The sequence below is a fragment of the Protopterus annectens genome, chromosome 6.part0, assembly GCF_019279795.1.
Source record: "Protopterus annectens isolate FY-2018-M chromosome 6.part0, PAN1.0, whole genome shotgun sequence".
In the NCBI taxonomy this organism is placed as follows: Eukaryota; Metazoa; Chordata; order Ceratodontiformes; family Protopteridae; genus Protopterus; species Protopterus annectens.
In genome coordinates, this window is record NC_056737.1 from 448906813 (window position 1) to 448925455 (window position 18643).

The 18643-nt window shown below is 42.0% G+C and overlaps 1 protein-coding gene across 1 annotated transcript in view; it reads left to right on the plus strand.

Moving 5' to 3' along the window:
- Positions 1-15578, plus strand: part of KMT5B (lysine methyltransferase 5B) — a 1528897-nt gene extending 1513319 nt beyond the window's left edge. Inside the window, exon 12 of the mRNA XM_044073539.1 lies at positions 13720-15578. Within this exon, the coding sequence (XP_043929474.1) occupies positions 13720-15293 (1574 nt within the window). The 3' untranslated portion in view covers positions 15294-15578. The remainder of the gene's footprint in view (positions 1-13719) is intronic.
- Positions 15579-18643: the final 3065 nt, after the last annotated feature.

Here is an 18643-nt window from a genome sequence, read left to right on the forward strand (position 1 = left end):
CACAGCTCCAAACTCTGAACCTGGCAGCATGGCTGATCATGTAATTATTCAAACACCTCTGAGTAAATCTGTGACGGATGTCATTTTGGAAGCCAGAAGGCCTAGTACTAGAAAATCTTATGCTGATAAATGGAAGAGATTCTGTGCTTGGAACCAAGCAAAAGGAATGTACACAGCAAAACCAAATATTCCTCAGATTTTACAATACTTGACTGAGATGCTTGACAAGGGCCTATTTTTTTCATCAATAAGAATCCATGCCTCTGCCATCTCTGCTCATTACAACACAGAACCTCCGATCTTTTCTCATCCGCTGCTAAAACAGTATCTTAGAGGGGTCAAAATTTTAAGGCCTCCCAGAAGATCACCAACACCTGCATGGGACCTCAATTTTGTGCTGGAAAACCTCACCCTTCCTCTTTTTGAACCAGCAGCTACTGTGGGTATAAAGTTTTTATCTTGGAAAAAAGCTTTCCTTTTGGCAGTCACTCCAGCAAGAAGGGTTTCAGAACTACAGGCCCTCATGGCTGTAGAGCCTTTTATTACATTTCACCCGGACAGGGTGTCCCTCTGGACCAATCCTTCCTTTATGCCTAAGGTGGTATCCAGTGTGGCTCTCAACCAAACTATTCACCTGCCAACATTTTACCCAAATCCGCAGAACAAGGGGGAGCGGATTCTGCATTCATTGGACATGCACAGACAACTAAGATTCTACTTAAACAGGACCAAATCTCTAAGAAAGTCTGAGCTACTGGTGGCATTTGCTACAGGATCAGAGGGGAAGGCTATATCAACGCAGACCATTTCTAAGTGGATAAGCCACTGCATTCGTTTCTGCTACTTGCATCATGGTAAACCGGTGCTCAAGAGAATCTGGTCACATTCCACCAGGGCTGCCTCTACCTCAGCAGCCTTTCTCAGAGGAGTTCCAACCAAAGACATTCTAGAAGCTGCTACTTGGAGCTCTGTTCATACTTTTACAAAGCATTATCATTTGCCCCCTCTTCTCTAAGTCCAGGGCAGGCTTTGCCACTACAGTTCTGCAAGGCCTTATAGCCACTCCTAATGCTTTTTAGTTCCATCCTCCCATCCATAACTTTGGGATTCTACCCAAATGTAATGACTGCAACAGTGAAACACAAAGAACATAGTAACGTTGTGTACACATACCATAAATGTAGATGTTCGAGTGTATTCACTGTTGCAGTCTGGGTTACTCACCCGCCATCCCCCTTTTTTCTAAAACTTCTCTTTCCTTCATTATATTCTAAAGCCTTTGTGGTGTATTTGCTTTTGGATGAAAGTAAAGTTTATGCTGCTATAAGTGCATTTACATATATACTGCTGTTTATTTTTATATATTTTATTTATATATATATATATATATATATATATATATATATATATATATATATATATATATATATATCTTTGCTCCCCATTTGGGGGGCACCTGACATCTGGGGCAAGAAAACCTGAATAAAATGGCGTTGGCTGCATGTTTTATACCCCTGACGACCTGATGTCATAGAAGAGGAGACAGCAACTGATGCAGGACCCAAGATTTTGATATTCAGTCCGTCTGAGGGCAGCCTGCCAGCAGAATACCCAAATGTAATGACTGCAACAGTGAATACACTCGAACATCTACATTTATGGTAAGTGTATACAACTGTACTTTCTTCGTGTTTCACTGTTGCAATCATTACATTTGGGTAATATGCTGGCAGGTTGCCCTCAGTCGGCCTGATTAACAAAGTCTTTGGTCCTGGTTTGGTTGCTGTCCCTTCTTCCATGACGTCAGGTCGTCGGGGTATAAAGCATGCAGCCGATGCCATTACATCAGTCTTTCTTGCTGCACGGTGCCCGAAGCAGAAGCAGTTCGCAGGTGCTGGTTGACCGTCTCTCGAAATTTTCATTTTCCAGTTTCAGAACCGACGTCTTCAACTAAAAGCTAAGTACCCCGTTGAGGAAACTTTTTCGTGCTCCTTACCGATGTCAGTAAAAGTTAATAATTGCATTACTTGTGGGAAGCAAATACCTCATAAGGATTTTCATTTGTACTGTATTCTTTGCCTAGGTCCTGACCACTATGTGCCTTGCTGTCGGTTTTGTGCTAACTTTAATCAACGCACGATTAAACCTCAGTAAATTTTTGCTTCTAAATATTTTGGCTCAAGATTTAACTATCCAGAAATGTCTGTTAGCAATCCAACTACCGGAATACCTAAAAAACGCAAAGAAAAAGACAGAGACGGACCGTCGAGGTCCAAAACTGATGACGGCGCTTCTCCTAAGCCAGTCACCGGTTCACCGGTACTCCGTGAGGTGCTTTCGCACCCCCTGATACCCGCTACCTTTGATTCACAGGCCTCTACTGAGACCCATTTGGAGTCCGGTATGCCTCGAGATGCTTTAAGTATTGAACCTGCGGATGTCTCTACCTTAGATGGGTCCGGAGCTGCTGAGCAGGCAAAGGCTTCGAGGGTGTTTTCAGGCCTAAAGATTTGTATATTATACCGGCACCATCTTCAAATCTAAAGCCAAAATCTACTTCTATGTCTAAAAAACGACACTTGAGTCACGTGTACAGGCCCCAATGCCTAAAAAACAAATTATTAAAATGGCTGAAGATTTAATTACCTTGATCAGGTTTACACATCCCCTTCCTGCTAAGAGGCCTAGGCAAGGCACTGACTATGAATCTTCAGATCAGGTTTCTATTTCTTCTGATTCTTCTTCTGAACAGGATTTATCTATACCTACTTATGAGGACTCTGATGCAGAAGATTCCATCCCTTCTGCTTCTCCCCCTGAGCATTTCTTTTTTGGAGAGACTTTACATACCTTAAGGGAACTTTTCCACTGGGAAAGTCAGGATTTCTCTGAATCTAAAAAGAGACTTGGGGATTTTCTTCTTCCTCAGTATAGGCCTTTGGCTATACCTCCTGTTCTAGACATTGATGATGTTTTCTCAGAATCCAGTATGACTCCTGATTCTCTGTCTCCTGCTCCTAGTAAGCCAGACAGATACTACAGGGTTCCTGACTCCCACAAATTCCTTTTCAAAAACCCTACTGCTGACCCTGAAACCATTTCTCAGGGTCCCAAGGGCATTAAGGCCTCTAATGCTAAACATCCTACCCCTTCTGACAGAGATTCCAGGGCGCTGGATAGATGGGGTAAGAAGGTTTACATGTCTGCAACCATGGCATTCAGGGCTTTAAACTGTCAATTTCATATGCTTAAATATCAACAGCACATCATGGGTTTACTTAAGCAGAAAATTATGTTGATCTCTGACTGTGTGGAAAATAGAGTTGCAGGATTTATTACATTCAGCTGAACAAGTTGGAAAACATACTTTGCAATGTGGTTTTGATTCTTTGGAGGCCTCTTGCAGGGCTGCTGTAACTGTATCTGTGATAAGAAGGCATGCTTAGCTCAAAGAGCAAAATCTGCCTGACCATGATAAAGGAAAATTGTTGGATGCTCCTTTACAACAGGACAGTCTGTTTGATAATAAGGCTGAAGAAGTTTTAAAAAAGATGGAAGATAAGGCTAAATCCATGCAGACTCTGAAAGATTTCTCACAAGTGCAGCCACCCAGATTTCATAGGCACTGGCCTACTAAGAACTGGTCCTTTTCAGTTCCCTCGAGAGCCTCTCAAGTCAAATCCAGACATTCCAAAGGCTCCAGGTTTCAGTTACAAAGAACTTTTAGAACAAAACAATGGGGTGCCTCCACCTCCAAACCTGGAAGCAACAAGGCACCTCCCTATGGTAAACGGTCTCAATTACTTTCCTCTACAAATACCAAGCACTTGACTTTTGGCCGCCCCTTTGGGGGGGGAACTGGCACTTCATGTACGAAACTGGCAACTGATAACCCAGGACAAATGGGTTTTAAATATAGTATCCCAGGGATACAGATTTCATTTCCACACGTTGCCAATCCCAAACGGATGGCCAGATCTGCCTCCAAATCAGTGGGCAGAGGCCCAGAAACTAGTTCTGTCCCTCATGAATATGGGGGCTATTCAACCAATACCAGAGGAGGAAAAGGGACAAGATTTCTATTCAAGGCTTTTCTTGGTACACAGAAAAGCTAAATCATGGTGTCCAATTCTGGACGTTTCTATTCTAAATACATTTCTGGACATTCCAAAATTCAAGATGCTGACTCAACAGTTACTACCTATGCTAGGCAAAGATGCCTGGTTGGTAACTCTAGACTTAAGAGGCTTACCTGCATATCCCAGTCAGGAAATCCTGCAGAAGATATCTCTGCTTCAAAGCAAGCTACTTGCATTACCAGATGTTCATCGTGTTTCACTGTTGCAGTCATTACACTTGGGTTATCCTGCTGGCAGGTGACCCACAGTCGGCCCGAGTTCCAAAGTCTTGGTCCGGCATCTGTTGCTGTCGCCTCTTCCCTGACGTCAGTGTGCCAGGGGTATAAAAGTTGCAACCTACACCATTTTCAGTCTTCCTTGCCGTGCGGTGCCCGAAGCAAAAGCAGTTCGCAAGTGCCGGTCGGCCGACTCCTGAGATTTTCAAAACTGAATTTCAGAACTGAAGTCTTCAGTAAAGCTAAGTACCCCGTTGGGGAAACTTTTTCTTGCTCCAGACCGATGTCAGTAAAAGTTAATAATTGTATTTCTTGTGGGAGGCAAATACCTCATAAGGACTTTCACTCTTACTGCATTCCTTGCCTAGGCCCTGACCACGACGTCACTAGTTGTCGGTTTTGTGCTAGATTCAATAAACGCACTATTAAACATCTGTTTGATTTTTGCTTTACATTATTTTGGACGAAGATTTAATTATATAATGCCGTCGGAACAACAGACGACTGGAATATATAAATAATGCAAAGACAAAGAAAAAGACAGGCATCCGAGGTCCAAAACAGATGACGAAGCCTCTTCTAGGCCAGTCGCCGGTTCGCCAGTTCTCAGTGAGGCGCTTTCGCAGCCCCTGACACCCGCTACCTCAGAGCCACAGGCCCTAACCGACAGCCACGTGGAGACACCGAGGCCTGTGGAAACTCGAGGTATTGGGCCTACGGAAACTATACCCTCAAATGGGTCTGGAGCCGCTGAGCAGGCACCGGCTTCTGAGGGTGTTTTCAGACCTTCACAGCTTACAATTAAGGCTTCTGCAACATCAAAGGCAAAGTCAAAAACACCATTAAAGACAAGGAAACAAGTGCAGCATTCTCCAGAACAGTCATCCATGCCAAAGAAACAGATGCTTAAAATGGCCAAAGACCATATTACTTTAATCAGGGGCTCCCATCCCCCTCCTGACAAAAGGCCTAGGCAAGACACTGATTATGATTCCTCTGATCAGGTTTCCATTTCCTCTGATTCTTCTTCTGATCAGGGCTATTCCCTCCCTCCCTCCCTATGAGGACTGTGATGCTGAAGAGTCCATTCCTTCAGCCTCACCGCCTGAGGATTATTCTTTTGGGGAAACTCTGCACACCATGAGGGGCATTTCCATTGGGAGAGCCAGGATTACTCAGAATCCAAGAAAAGGCTCAGAGATTTTCTTTTATTGCCTCAGCACAGGCCCCTGGCTATATCCCTCCTGTGCTTGATATTGTAGATGTCTTTTCTGAATCCAGTCTGTCTCCAGTTTCTTTACCCCCTGCTCCAGTAAAGCCAGATAGGTACTACAGGGTCCCCTGACTCTCATAAATTCCTTTATAAAAACACAGCTGCAGACCCAGAAACAATTTCTTATGGTCCTAAAGGGGTTAAAGCTTCCACTGCCAAAAATCCTGTCCCCTCAGATAGGGATTCCAGAGCTCTGGACAGATGGGGGAAAAAAGTTTACACTTCTGCTACTTTAACTGTAAGAGCTTTAAACTCTGTTTCACATGCTTAAATATCAGCAGTATCTCATGTCATTGTTAAAGCAGAAAATGGTTACAAATACAGAAAGTCCTGACAGTAAAGAAATGCAGGATTTATTGCATGCAGTTGAACAAGTGGGAAAGCATACTCTGCAATGTTTTGATTCATTAGAGGCTTCTTGTAGAGCCGCAGTTACAGGCTCAGTAATTCAAAGACATGCTTGGTTGAAAGAACAAAGTTTACCTGATCATGTTAAAGTAAAATTATTGGATGCTCCTCTACAGCATGATACTTTGTTTGGTATTAAGGCAGAAGAGGTGTTAAAGAAAATGGAGGTATTAAGGCAGAAGAGGTGTTAAAGAAAATGGAGGATAAAGCAAAGTCAATGCAAACGGTGAAAGATTTCTTACAGGTTCAACCACCTAGATTTAGCAGAAACTGGCCTTCAAAAAATTGGTCCTTTCCAGTGTCTGACAGGCCACAGAGAGGCAGATACAGACGCCCAAGAGGCAGATCTCAGCCCCAAGGCTCCTACAGACCTAAACAGTGGGGGTGCTTCAGCCCCCAAAGGAGGAGAGGACAAATCACAACCTTATAGGAAACAGTCACAATGACTTCCCTCTGCAAAGGCCAAGCTCTTACCAGTTGACAGCACCCCTAGGGGGAAAGCTAGCACTTTTCTCAAAAAATTGGTACATGATCACCCAACTCACCCAACACCAATGGGTACTGAATATAGTTTTCAGGGATACAGGTTCCACTTCCACACGCTTCCAAAACCAAAAGGTACGCCAAACCTGCCACCAAACCAATGGGCAGAGGCACAAAAACAAATTGCTGCTCTTATGGATATGGAAGCTATTCAAAAAGTTCCACAAGAAGAACAGGGACAAGGATTTTACTCGAGACTTTTCTTAGTACCCAGAAAAGACCAAGCCTGGAGACCAATACTGGACCTGTCAATCCTCAATACTTTCCTGGATGTTCCAAAATTCAAAATATTAACACTTCAACAACTTCTGCCCATGCTGGGCAAGAAGGCTTGGCTAGTTACTTTGGATCTCAAGGAAGCATACCTGCACGTCCCAGTCAGACAATCGTGCAGAAGATACCTCAGATTTATAGCAGGCTCAATGCATTACCAATTCTCTGCACTGCCCTTTGGCTTATCTACTGTGCCCAGGGTCTTCACAAAATGCCTGGCACCAGTAATTGCATTTTGCAGACAAAAAGGAATTCAAATGTATCCCTACTTGGACGACTGCCTTATTCAAGCAGACAGCAAGGACATTCTTCTAAAGCACCTGGCATTTGTAAAAAAAAGATTGCTAATTTGCCTAGGGTACACAGTAAACGAAAATAAATCAAAACTAGTGCCCTCTCAAGAGATAATATTCCTGGGTGCAAGCTTAAATACAACTGCCCAGATGGTTATCTCATGCCAGACAAAGACAACTGACTCATTACTTTCAAATGATGGCAACAAAGACCCAGCTCCCTGCAAGAAAAATTCTGTAGGCCCTGGGTTACATGGCATCTTGCATTCTACTAATTCCATATGCAAAACTGCATATGAGGAAACTACAATGGTATCGAAAAAGTGTTTGGACTCAGCATTGTCACAGCCTAGAGACAATCATAACCTTGATTTCCTGCCTACAACAGGAGTTTCGATGGTGGTCCCAGGCCTGTCACCACAACAAGGGACAGCCTTTCACCTTACCTGCAGCCAGGCAGACAATAACAACGGATACATTGGATTATGCCTGGGGAGCACATATGGCAGGAAAATGTATTCAGGGCACGTGGCCCAAGGAGCAAGTGCATCTTCACATCAATCAAAAAGAGATGCTAGCTGTACAGAATGCCCTGACAGCCTTCAAGGACCTAATACATCCAGGACAACTACTAATAAAGACGGACAATACCACAGTTATGTGGTACATAAACAAGCAAGGGGGCACACATTCATACCCCCTATGCAGACAAGTTATGACTTTGTGGAACACAGCACTGACCTACCAGGTACATCTACAAGCACAATTCCTGCCAGGAACAAAAAATACACTGGCAGACGAACTAAGCAGAAATATCATGGATCCTCACAAATGGAAGCTAAATCCACAAGTGTTCAACATAACAAGGAAATGGGGACGCCCAGACATAGATCTTTTTGCCTCCCCTCACAATTGCCAAATACAGAAATTTTGCACAAGTATTTATCACTCTCACGCATGGAAAGTGAATGCTGTATCATTCAGCTGGAAAAACCTAACCGTCTATGCCTTCCCTCCTATGCCTCTTCTCACCAAGGTGCTACTAAAAGTCAGACAAGAGAGGCCAAAAATGATACTGATTGCACCAGACTGGCCACGCCAGCAGTGGTACCCAATGCTAAAAACTTTGTCCCAAGGCCCACCTTGGCCTCTACCTCAAATCCCTCGTCTTCTGACACAGCAAAACAATCAGACTCTGCACAGTCAACTCAGAACCTTAAACCTGGCAGCATGGCAGATAATGTAGCCACTCAGACTGCACCTCTCTCTAAAGCTGCTATGGGTGTAATTTTGGAAGCCAAGAGGCCCAGCACTAGGAAATCTTATGCAGAAAAATGGAAGAGATTCTGTGCTTGGAACTAGGCACAAGGGCTCGACCCACTGGTCCCTAATATACCTCAGATTTTGCAATACCTGACTGAGATGTTGGACAAAGGACTATCTTTTTCATCTATTAAAATTCATGCCTCTGCCATTTCAGCTCATTACATTACGGATCCTCCTATTTTTTTCACATCCTCTACTACGACAATACCTCAGAGGGGCAAAGAATATAAGACCCCATAGGAGAGCACCAGTACCTACTTGGGACCTCAACTTTGTTTTAGAAAAACTAACACTGCCTCCATTTGAACCAGCCAGCATAGCTGATCTAAAATTCTTGTCATGGAAAACTGCTCTGCTCCTAGCAATAACTTCAGCAAGAAGAGTCTCAGAGCTACAGGCTTTGATGGCTGTGGAACCTTTCCTCATTTTTCATCAGGACAGGGTTTCTCGTAGGACAAACCCAACATTCATGCCAAAAGTGTTCTCCAATGTGGCCATAAACCAAAGTATTCATTTACCTACTTTCTACCCAAATCCCCAGAATAAAGGGGAAAGACTTCTGCACGCTTTGGATATACACAGGCAGCTACGATTCTACTTGGACAAAACAAAAGCTTTCAGAAAAACTGAGCAACTGTTTGTAGCTTATGCTGCAGGATCACAAGGAAAGTCCATTACAAAGCAGACAATCTCCAAATGGATAGGACACTGCATCCGCTTCTGTTATGCACAACATGGCAAATCTGTGCCTAAGGGCATTAGGCCTCATTCTACCAGAGCAGCAGCCACTTCAGCAGCTTTCCTCAGAGGGGTACCAACCAAAGACATATTAGAAGCTGCAACCTGGAGCTCAGTGCACACTTTTACCAAGTACTATCACCTACCTCTCTACTCCAAATCCAGAGCAGGCTTTGCCACTGCAGTTCTGCAGGGCTTGTTAGCCTCGCCAAATCCAATCAAGACCCAGCCACTCAACCTAAGCTTTGGGATTCTACCCAAGTGTAATGACTGCAACAGTGAAACACGAACATTGTACAGTTGTGTACCTACCAGAAATGTAGATGTTCGAGTGTATTCACTGTTGCAGTCCAGGTTAACCACCCCCCACCCCCCTCTTTGCTGGGACTATTCTCTACTTCTCATCTCTATACAACCTGTGTGGTGTATTTGCTTGTAGATGAAGGAAATTTTTATAGTAATATATACATGGTTGTTTGGCATATCTTTATCTTTTCAGCCTTCCTAAGACTTTGGAACTCTCGGGCCGACCTCGGTCGCCTGCCAGCAGGATAACCCAAGTGTAATAACTGCAACAGTGAATACACTCTAACATCTACATTTATGGTAGGGCCTTCACAAAGTGCCTGGCACCAGTAATTGCATTTTGCAGGCAAAGAAATATTCAAATTTATCCATACCTGGGGTTTTAACTTGTCTAGGGAAATCACAACTGGTACCGAAAAGCAAATTCAGTTGATGACTCAAATTCTGCAGGCTTGGGTTCATGGCCTCTTGCATTCTTCTAATTCCATATGCAAGGCTGCATATGTTTATGGAGTCAACATTGTCACAGCCTGGAAACAATGATTCCTGTCATACCTTGCCTGCAGCTAGTGTTCCTATGGTGGGCAGAGGCCTGCCACCAAAACAAGGGACTGTCATTCACTCCACCCCCTGCCGCCCAAACCCTAACTACAGATGCATCAGACTATGCTGGGGGGGGGGGGCGCATCTGGCAGGGAAATGCATTCTGGGCAAATGGAGCCCAAATCAAATGCACGTACATATCAATCAGAAAGAGATGCTAGCTGTACAGAATGCTCTGACAGCCTTCAAGGACTACCTTCATCCAGGACAACTATTGATAAAGACAGACAACACCACAGTCATGTGGTACATAAACAAGCGGGGGGGTACACATTCCTACCCCCTTTGCAGACTAGCCATGGCATTGTGGAACACTGCCTTGACTTATCATACATCTACAAGCTCATTTCCTGCCAGGAAAGCAAAATACTCTGGCAGACCTAAGCAGAAATCTTATGGACCCACACGAATGGAAACTGGAACCACAAATTTTCAGCATGCTGACACGCAAATGGGGGAGCCCAGACATAGATCTTTTCGCCTCACCCAGTACTATTAGTTGGACAAATTCTGCACAAGAATTCATCACAAAAAAGCTTGGGAAGTGGATGCTGTATCATTCAGCTGGCAAAATCAGTCTGTGCTTTTCCCCCCTCTGCCTCAGCCTCTGCTCTCCAAAGTCCTACTGAAAGTCAGACAGGACAAACCAAAAATGTTTCCGATTGCTCCAGACTGACCTCGCCAACACTGGTACCCACTCCTGCGCAATGTGTCACACCTTCCTCCGTGGCACCTGCCTCAGACACCTTACCTACTGTCTCAGCAGAACTACCAAATTCTGCACACTCAGCTCCAAACTTTGAATCTTGCAGCGTGGCTAATCAGCTAATTTCACCCTTGATATCTCTCTGCAAACTGTGATGGGTGTCATTTTGGAGGCTAGAAGGCCTAGTACTAGAAAATCTTATGCTGACAAATGGAAACGATTCTGTGCCTGGAACCAAACACAAGGAATAAGCACAGCAATGCCTAATATTCCTGAGATTCTGCAATACTTAACTGAGATGCTTCAAAAGGGCCTATCTTTTTCTTCCATAAAAATCCATGCCTCTGCCATTTCAGCTCATTACAACACAGAACCTCCCGTCTTCTCTCATCCTCTGCTAAAGCAGTACCTCAGAGGGGTCAAAAACTTAAGACCACCCACGAGAGCACCAACTCCTGCATGGGACCTCAGTTTTGTTTTGGAAAAACTCACTGTACCTCCTTTTGAGCCAGCTGCTACTGTGGACCTAAAATTTCTCTCTTGGAAAACAGCTTTTCTTTTAGCAGTCACTTCAGCTAGAAGGATTTCAGAACTACAGGCTCTTATGGCAGTGGAGCCTTTCATTATTTTTTTACCTGAACAAGGTGGCTCTCGGGACCAGCCCATCCTTTATGCCTAAGGTGGTATCCAGTGTGGCTCTTAATCAGACCATTCATCTACCAACTTTCTTCCTCAATCCACAGAACAAGGATGAGCAGATTCTGCATTCATTGGATGTACACAGACAATTAAGATTCTACTTAAACAAGACAAGATCTCTAAGAAAATCTGAACAACTATTGGTGGGATTTGCTGCAGGGACAGAGGGAAAGGCTATTTCAAAGCAGACTATTTCCAAATGGATAAGCCATTGTATTAATTTCTGCTATATGCACCATGGTAAACCTGTCCCCAAGGGGATCAGATCTCACCCCACCAGGGCTGCATCTACTTCTGCAGCCTTTCTCAGAGTGGTTCCTACCAGAGACATTCTAGAAGCTGCTACCTGGAGCTCAGTTCATACGTTTACCAAACCTTACCATTTACCTCTCTTCTCTAAATCCAGAGCTGGCTTTGCCACTCCTGTCCTGCAGGGCCTTATAGCTTCTCCTAATGCTGTATAAAATCCATCCTCCCCAACCATAGCTTTGGGATTCTACCCAAGTGTAATAACTGCAACAGTGAAACACGAAGAACATAGTACAGTTGTGTACACTTACCATAAATGTAGATGTTTGAGTGTATTCACTGTTGCAGTCCTGGTTACCCTCCCTCCAGCCCCCTGTTTTTCTTTAACTATACCTCTCCTTTCTTTTACTATGATTAAAAGCCTTTTTGTTGTATTTGCTTTTGTTTGGAGGTATATGTTTTGTGTTTTAAATTGTATATAATTTTATATATATATATATATATATATATATATATATATATATATATATATATATTCCCCATTTGGGGGGCACCTGACATCTGGGGCAAGAAAAACTGATGTAATGGTGTCGGCTGCATGTTTTATACTCCTGACGACCTGACGTCATGGAAGAAGGGACAGCAACCGTAGCAGGACCCTAGAGTTTGTTAATCAGGTCGACTGAGGGCAACCTGCCAGCAGATTACCCAAATGTAATGACTGCATAAGTGAATACACTCTAACATCTACATTTATGGTAAGTGTACACAACTGTACTTTCCATAGTCGAAGAGTAGTCTTGCACCATACCGGACTCCGAACGGGTCTCGGTAGAGGCCTGCAAATCCATAGAAGCGGGCATCAGGGGCTGCAAAAATGCCTCACTGAGTACTGGCGAACTGGTGATTAGATTAATGGAAGCGTTGTTGGCAGTTTTGGACTTGTGCCGTCTGTCTTTGTCTTTATCCTTACATTTTTCAGAATATCGGTAATCAGATGGCTTATCAAAGCCGTTTCGGAGTATGGAGATCGAGAACAAAAGTATTTAGTGACAATAAGGGCCCAACGATGAATGGTTCAGGTGTTGAACAAGGCACAAAACCGACAGCGAAGTACGTTGTGGTTTGGGCCTAAACAGATGACTCGGTAAGAATGAAAATCTCTGTGTGGTATTTGCTTTCCACAGGCAAGGCAATTAACTTTTTCTGACATCGGTTAGAGCAAGAAAAAAGGATCCCCGACAGAGTACTTAGCTTTAGAAGTCTTCAGGATGATTCAGTTCATAAACAAAAAACTCAGGTAGCAGCTGACTGGCATTCATGCAAAAACTGCTTCTGCTTCAGGCTCCTCTGCAAGAAAGACGGATGTAATGGCGTCGGCTGCCTGTTTTTATACACCTGACAACCTGACGTCAGTCCTGCAGCAACAGCAACTGACGCAGAAATACTAAGTCTCTGTTATTTGGGCCGACTAAAGGCTACCTGCAGGCAGATAACCCAAGTGTAATGACTGCAAATGTGAAACACAAAGAAAACAAAGTCATCTTTTTTAGTGCTCTAGTAAGGAACTCTCCTGCACAAAGGTTTATATGTCTTTTGGGCTTTCTAAATTGTAAGCACTTTATGTTTTGCATGTTATCTGTTTTCTATACGTGCTTGTATTTTATGTCCTTTTTTATATGGACACATGAGATAGCTAGATGTATGCCTATTGTAACTTTTTTTGTAAGCTGATACACTGTTAGTTCAAGATGACTGTACTTCAAAGAATGCAGAGAAATGTGTGCAGGCTTCAAGCATCCTGTGTAGTATTTTTTTCTGATAACTGCTTACAAGTGTTTTTATTTTAGTAAACTTAAAAATTATAAAGTACATACAATTTATATAATGGATGCTGTTAAAAAGAAATTCATGAATTTCCTTTGTAACCACTTTTCTCTCTCTGCAGCTGCTGACGGAAAAGAATCAACGGATATGAAAAAAGATTACAAGGGCAGAACAGTAACAAGGCAGACAATAACAAGAAACTCTGCTGTTTCCAATTCTACCTCGTGTTCTAAACCAACCCATATGAACAATTCCAGGGTACCAAAGAGACTAAGGAAATCTGCAAAACCTCTGTTGTCAAAAGCAAGGCAGAAAAGTCGATGCAAAAGGCCAGAGCAGAAATCTGTTTCAAGAAAGCTTGAGGTAGAAAACTTAGTTCTTAAGGAACCTAAAGTGATTTTATATAAAAATGTTTCTGTTAAAGACAGAGATATGCAGGGACCAGAAAAAGATGGATCAGATGGTTGCATAACCAGGCATGCAGCAAAAGAGCATGGTGTGAGTGCTGTAACAGAAGCATTTACAGATGTAGCAGTTTCTTCTTGCACATATATGACCAGGAGGTCCCTGCGAAAAATGGTTGATCCGAAGGAACTCCCTGATAAGCAGCTTGAACCAAATATCTTGGACTGCCATAAAAGTGGTAGTTGTGAACTTGAGTTAAAAGACTTCGAGCAGCATTCACATACAGCAAATGAAAGTTTGTTGAATCCTGAAACTGTGCTTAAGGTGGAGGATAATTTTGAGGACTGTACTGTATCTACAGAAAGTGTAAGTTCACAGCATGCAGCAGTTTTAGGCTCCATTGTAAAAGTAGAAGAATCTGGTTCTGTTTGTGAGCCGTCTGTAAATAAAGAATCAATACCTGAACTAATACGCTCATCACCTGTTACTGAACATGGTGATTGCAACAGATTAGCACTAGACATGTCAAATGGACATCAGGATTGCACTGGTGCATCCAATGAATGCACTGTAGTAACTGCTGAAACTTTCAAGCCAAAAGATCATTTCAGAACTGCAAAAAGAAAAAAGAAAAGGCGAATTACAAGGTATGATGCACAGTTAATTGTTGAAAACAGCTCTGGGATTCCTAAACTGACCCTCCGCAGGAGACGTGATAGCAGCAGCAGTAAGTCAAATGACCAGGAAAATGATCACATCAGTTCATCAAAAATAAGCATTAAGTTAAGTAAAGAACACCAAAATGACAGAAATAATTTGTATGTAGCAAAACTTAATAATGGGTATAATTCTGGAACAGGTTGTAGTTCTACAAAGCTTAAAATACAACTAAAAAGAGATGAGGAATGTGTTGGGGTCAGTCAGGCTTATTCGGACAGTGGTCTTGATAATGGTATATGTTGTAATGCACTTAGTCATTTAGGGTCTGGAATAGAAGAAAATGAATGTAATCAGTGTGATGAAGACTCTCTTGATGAATCCTCTTCAGATGATGACGATGATGATGATGATGATGATGAAGAGAGTGAAGAGGAGGAAGAGGAGGAGGATGGAGAGGAAGAGGAAGCAGATGAGGAGGAAGAGTATGATGAGGAAGATGATGACTTTGAAGATGATTTCATTCCTCTTCCGCCAGCTAAACGATTAAGACTTATTGTAGGTAAAGATTCAATAGACATTGATATCTCCTCTAGAAGGAGAGAGGATCAGTGTCTAAGACTTAATGCATAAGCTGAAGGTGAAAACCTGACCATCTTGTAAATAAATGAACTTTCCAATCAGCTATTCCTCATCTAAAAGATTTCTTTTCTGTAAATTTTAGTGAAAGCACTTCTGTATTGTTCTGTCATTATAAACGTAAATATTGTAGAAAGTGTACAGTATATTGACTCTTAAGTCTGATTTGTGCAGATTTTTATTGGTCTTTTTAATAGCCTTACTATGTGCAATTCTTGTTTTGGAAAAAGGAAATGCTTTGTTGTAAAATAAAGGCTAAAACAAAATATTTAAAAAGTTTCAAGCTGAAAAGAGTACAATTATGTGGCTACCCTGTTTTTAACATGGAAGAGGACTGTAAGCGTTCTCTTTAAAATCTGACTAAACAGTAGGTTTCTTAGTGGCAGAATAAAGTTTTCTAGTGTATGTTCATATCACCAGCAATCAACTGCAACTTTGAACTTGTTTGCTAGATGTTTTACTTTGAATTCTGTCAGTTTTACACTGTATGCTGTCCCAGATGTACTGTTTGTGGCCTTTGTTAGTAGCAAGCCATTGGTCAAAAAATTTTTTAAGCAAAATAACAGTGTGAGCTGTTTGCTGACTTTTTAGGACATTATATGTACAAGGGTAGCATTATGCAGAATAAAAGTTTGGAAAAAGTGTAGTTATGCTTGTTATGTAAATTATATTACAAAACTTGTATTTAACAGTTTTAAGTACTTTCCGATAAAAAATATCTTTACAACAATGGCTGGTGCTTTTTTTTTTAGTCCTTTTTCATACCTGTACCTGCCCTTTTTTCTGAAAAACGTGTACAGGTAATAATAAATCACTACCCTTTCAACATGAATAAACATGTTTAATGTAATTTATTTGTTAACTGGGAAATGAAGTATTCTTTGGACTTTTTTCAGCCATGCCATAGGCCACAAGGATGAGGGTAAATGTTACTTATAGGGACAGTGTAGTGTAGTCAGTTAACTGACATTGCATAAGTGTCACTTCTAATAGAAGGTGAATATGTTAGTGTTGAATGTTTTCCATGATAGGTACTATCTTGTGAAAGATGTTTGAATGTTCATTGCTTTATTTTTTTAGTAAAAGTTAAAATTGTAGCATTTTGTCCATTCATGACCTTCCTTGTAACAGCAGTCTTTGCAGGCATTAAAGTTTATCATTGAAAAGTCTTTTGATGTCTTGTGAAGTAGAAAAAAAATGGACAGAGGTGGTCAAGAGCAAATATGATCACAGTTACATTATTTTAGGGAGTCTGTTATAATATTGAGAGTGATATATTTATCATTACTTAATTTCACATGTGTTTAATTGCCAGTCTTGGTCCCTTAATCTGAATTTCCAGTCAGGATTCATATTCTTGATCTAGTTGATACATGTCTGTTGCCAAACTGTTTAGAATTAATGTCTTTGTTTTCCTCTGGTATTACTGCTCACAAGTCATTTGAACATCCAGTTCTTCACCTTCTTTATTTATATTTTAACTTTTTACTAGTATTTAATGAGAAATTACTTGGACTTATTTTGTATTACCTTCATGTTGATAAAAAGCTCTGTATATTTTGTTACAAATATGCTGCAGACAAAACTACAGCAAAATTTTAATAAAAAAGCCCACAAAGTAAAGGAGCGCATGTCTCCCCCCATGGAGTTCTATAGTATTTTTTCATTATATTGCTTCAGCTTTTTTCAGTTACTGATACTGGGTGGGTGAAGTTATATCTGCTCCACATTTGGGCTAGTGTGTTTGCTGATGGCAGATGCCACCAATGGATATTATTCATACACAGTATGCATGACCTGCTTTAGGACTGGAGCATACAAAAACAAAAAACATTAAACCTGCTACTGAAAATGGATGTTGAGATCTTTGGATGCCTATTTGATGAAGAAACAAAAGTAAGCCATTATTATAGATGAGTCCCAGGGATGAATGCAGCATCTCAACACCATTGAAGTTCTAGAAAAAGTAAACTTTCTGTGGATAAACTGAAAGCTCGGGGGATAAAGAGAAAGTCATTTAAAAAGAGAGCATCTGGGACGTCATTTTTTTAGGAAAATGGTAAAGCTGGATGATTACCTTAAACATCACTACTACATGAGATACATAAATGGATGGAAATTAGCCAAAGGGGAGTGCCATTCCCCAAGAAGTCAAACTTTTTAGAAGTTACATGTCTGGGTGCAAAAATGCCCCAAATGATAATATTCTCCAAGATGGTCTCACCCAAGCAAACAACTGGTGCCTAAAACATGGCCTCAAACTCAGTGCCAAAAAAATGTATTGTAGTCCCCATTGGCAAGAATCAGGTTCCTGCAAAGTACCACATCAACAACAACGTCCTATACACGGAATCAGTAACAAGGGATCTGGCCACCATGGTAGATAGCAATCTAGCACTTAATCAACATGTAGCCTCAGTAGTGCGAAGGGCATATTATATGGCTCATCTCATAAATAAATGCATAGCATCCAGGAAAAAAGAGTCCATTATCTCACTGCACTCTACCCTTAACAGGCCAATAATTGAGTGCAATGCCCCTTTGGTATGTACCTCACTAGGCACTTGCGGCAGCTAGAACGACTGCAGAGGTTCCTGACTAGAAGAATTCAGGGTCTCCAACATCTATCCTATGTGCATAGGCTGAAGTCCCTCTCACTTTACTCAGTCACGTATAGACTGCTCAGTGGGGACCTCTGTCTGGCTTTTAGGGCCATCTCGGACCCCGCCCTATTGGATATGCTGCATATCTGCAAATCAAAGACCACACGTGTAACGTGCACTCGGGACCTAAACCTAGCCTGTGACATTAATAGAACCTGCTGGTGTAACAGATGTTTGTCCCAGAGACTCCTCCTATCTGTGAAATAGACTCCCTCTTCATGTGAAGAAGAGTACCTCTCTGTCCTTGTTTAAGCGTAACTTGGGTGACTGGATGGGAAATAAAATATTTATCCCTGTGATCCCACCTGCATCCCTGCTTGACAGGGGGGAGAGGTGCTTACCTTGGAAACCTGGCATACATTTTTGTCTCTGCTTGAAAGGGCCTCATAGCCAGTAGCCTAGTAACTTCCTGTGATCCTATAGTTTCTTCCTTTACACCGGTCCTTACTCATTGTTTGCAGTCTGTGTATGATACTGTTGATACTTTTTCCAGGGCTATGGCCACTGTTGCTGTTTTAAGGAGGTTTGCATGGCTGCATTCTCAGAGCCCCCCAGATAATGTGAAAATGAGATTTTAAATTCTCCATAAATAGAGAGGTAGTGTTTGGCCCCTCTAGTGCTGAGATTATCCAAAAGTGTGATGAAAGGGGCAAGCTGATCTAGGGAATCAAAAATCTGTTC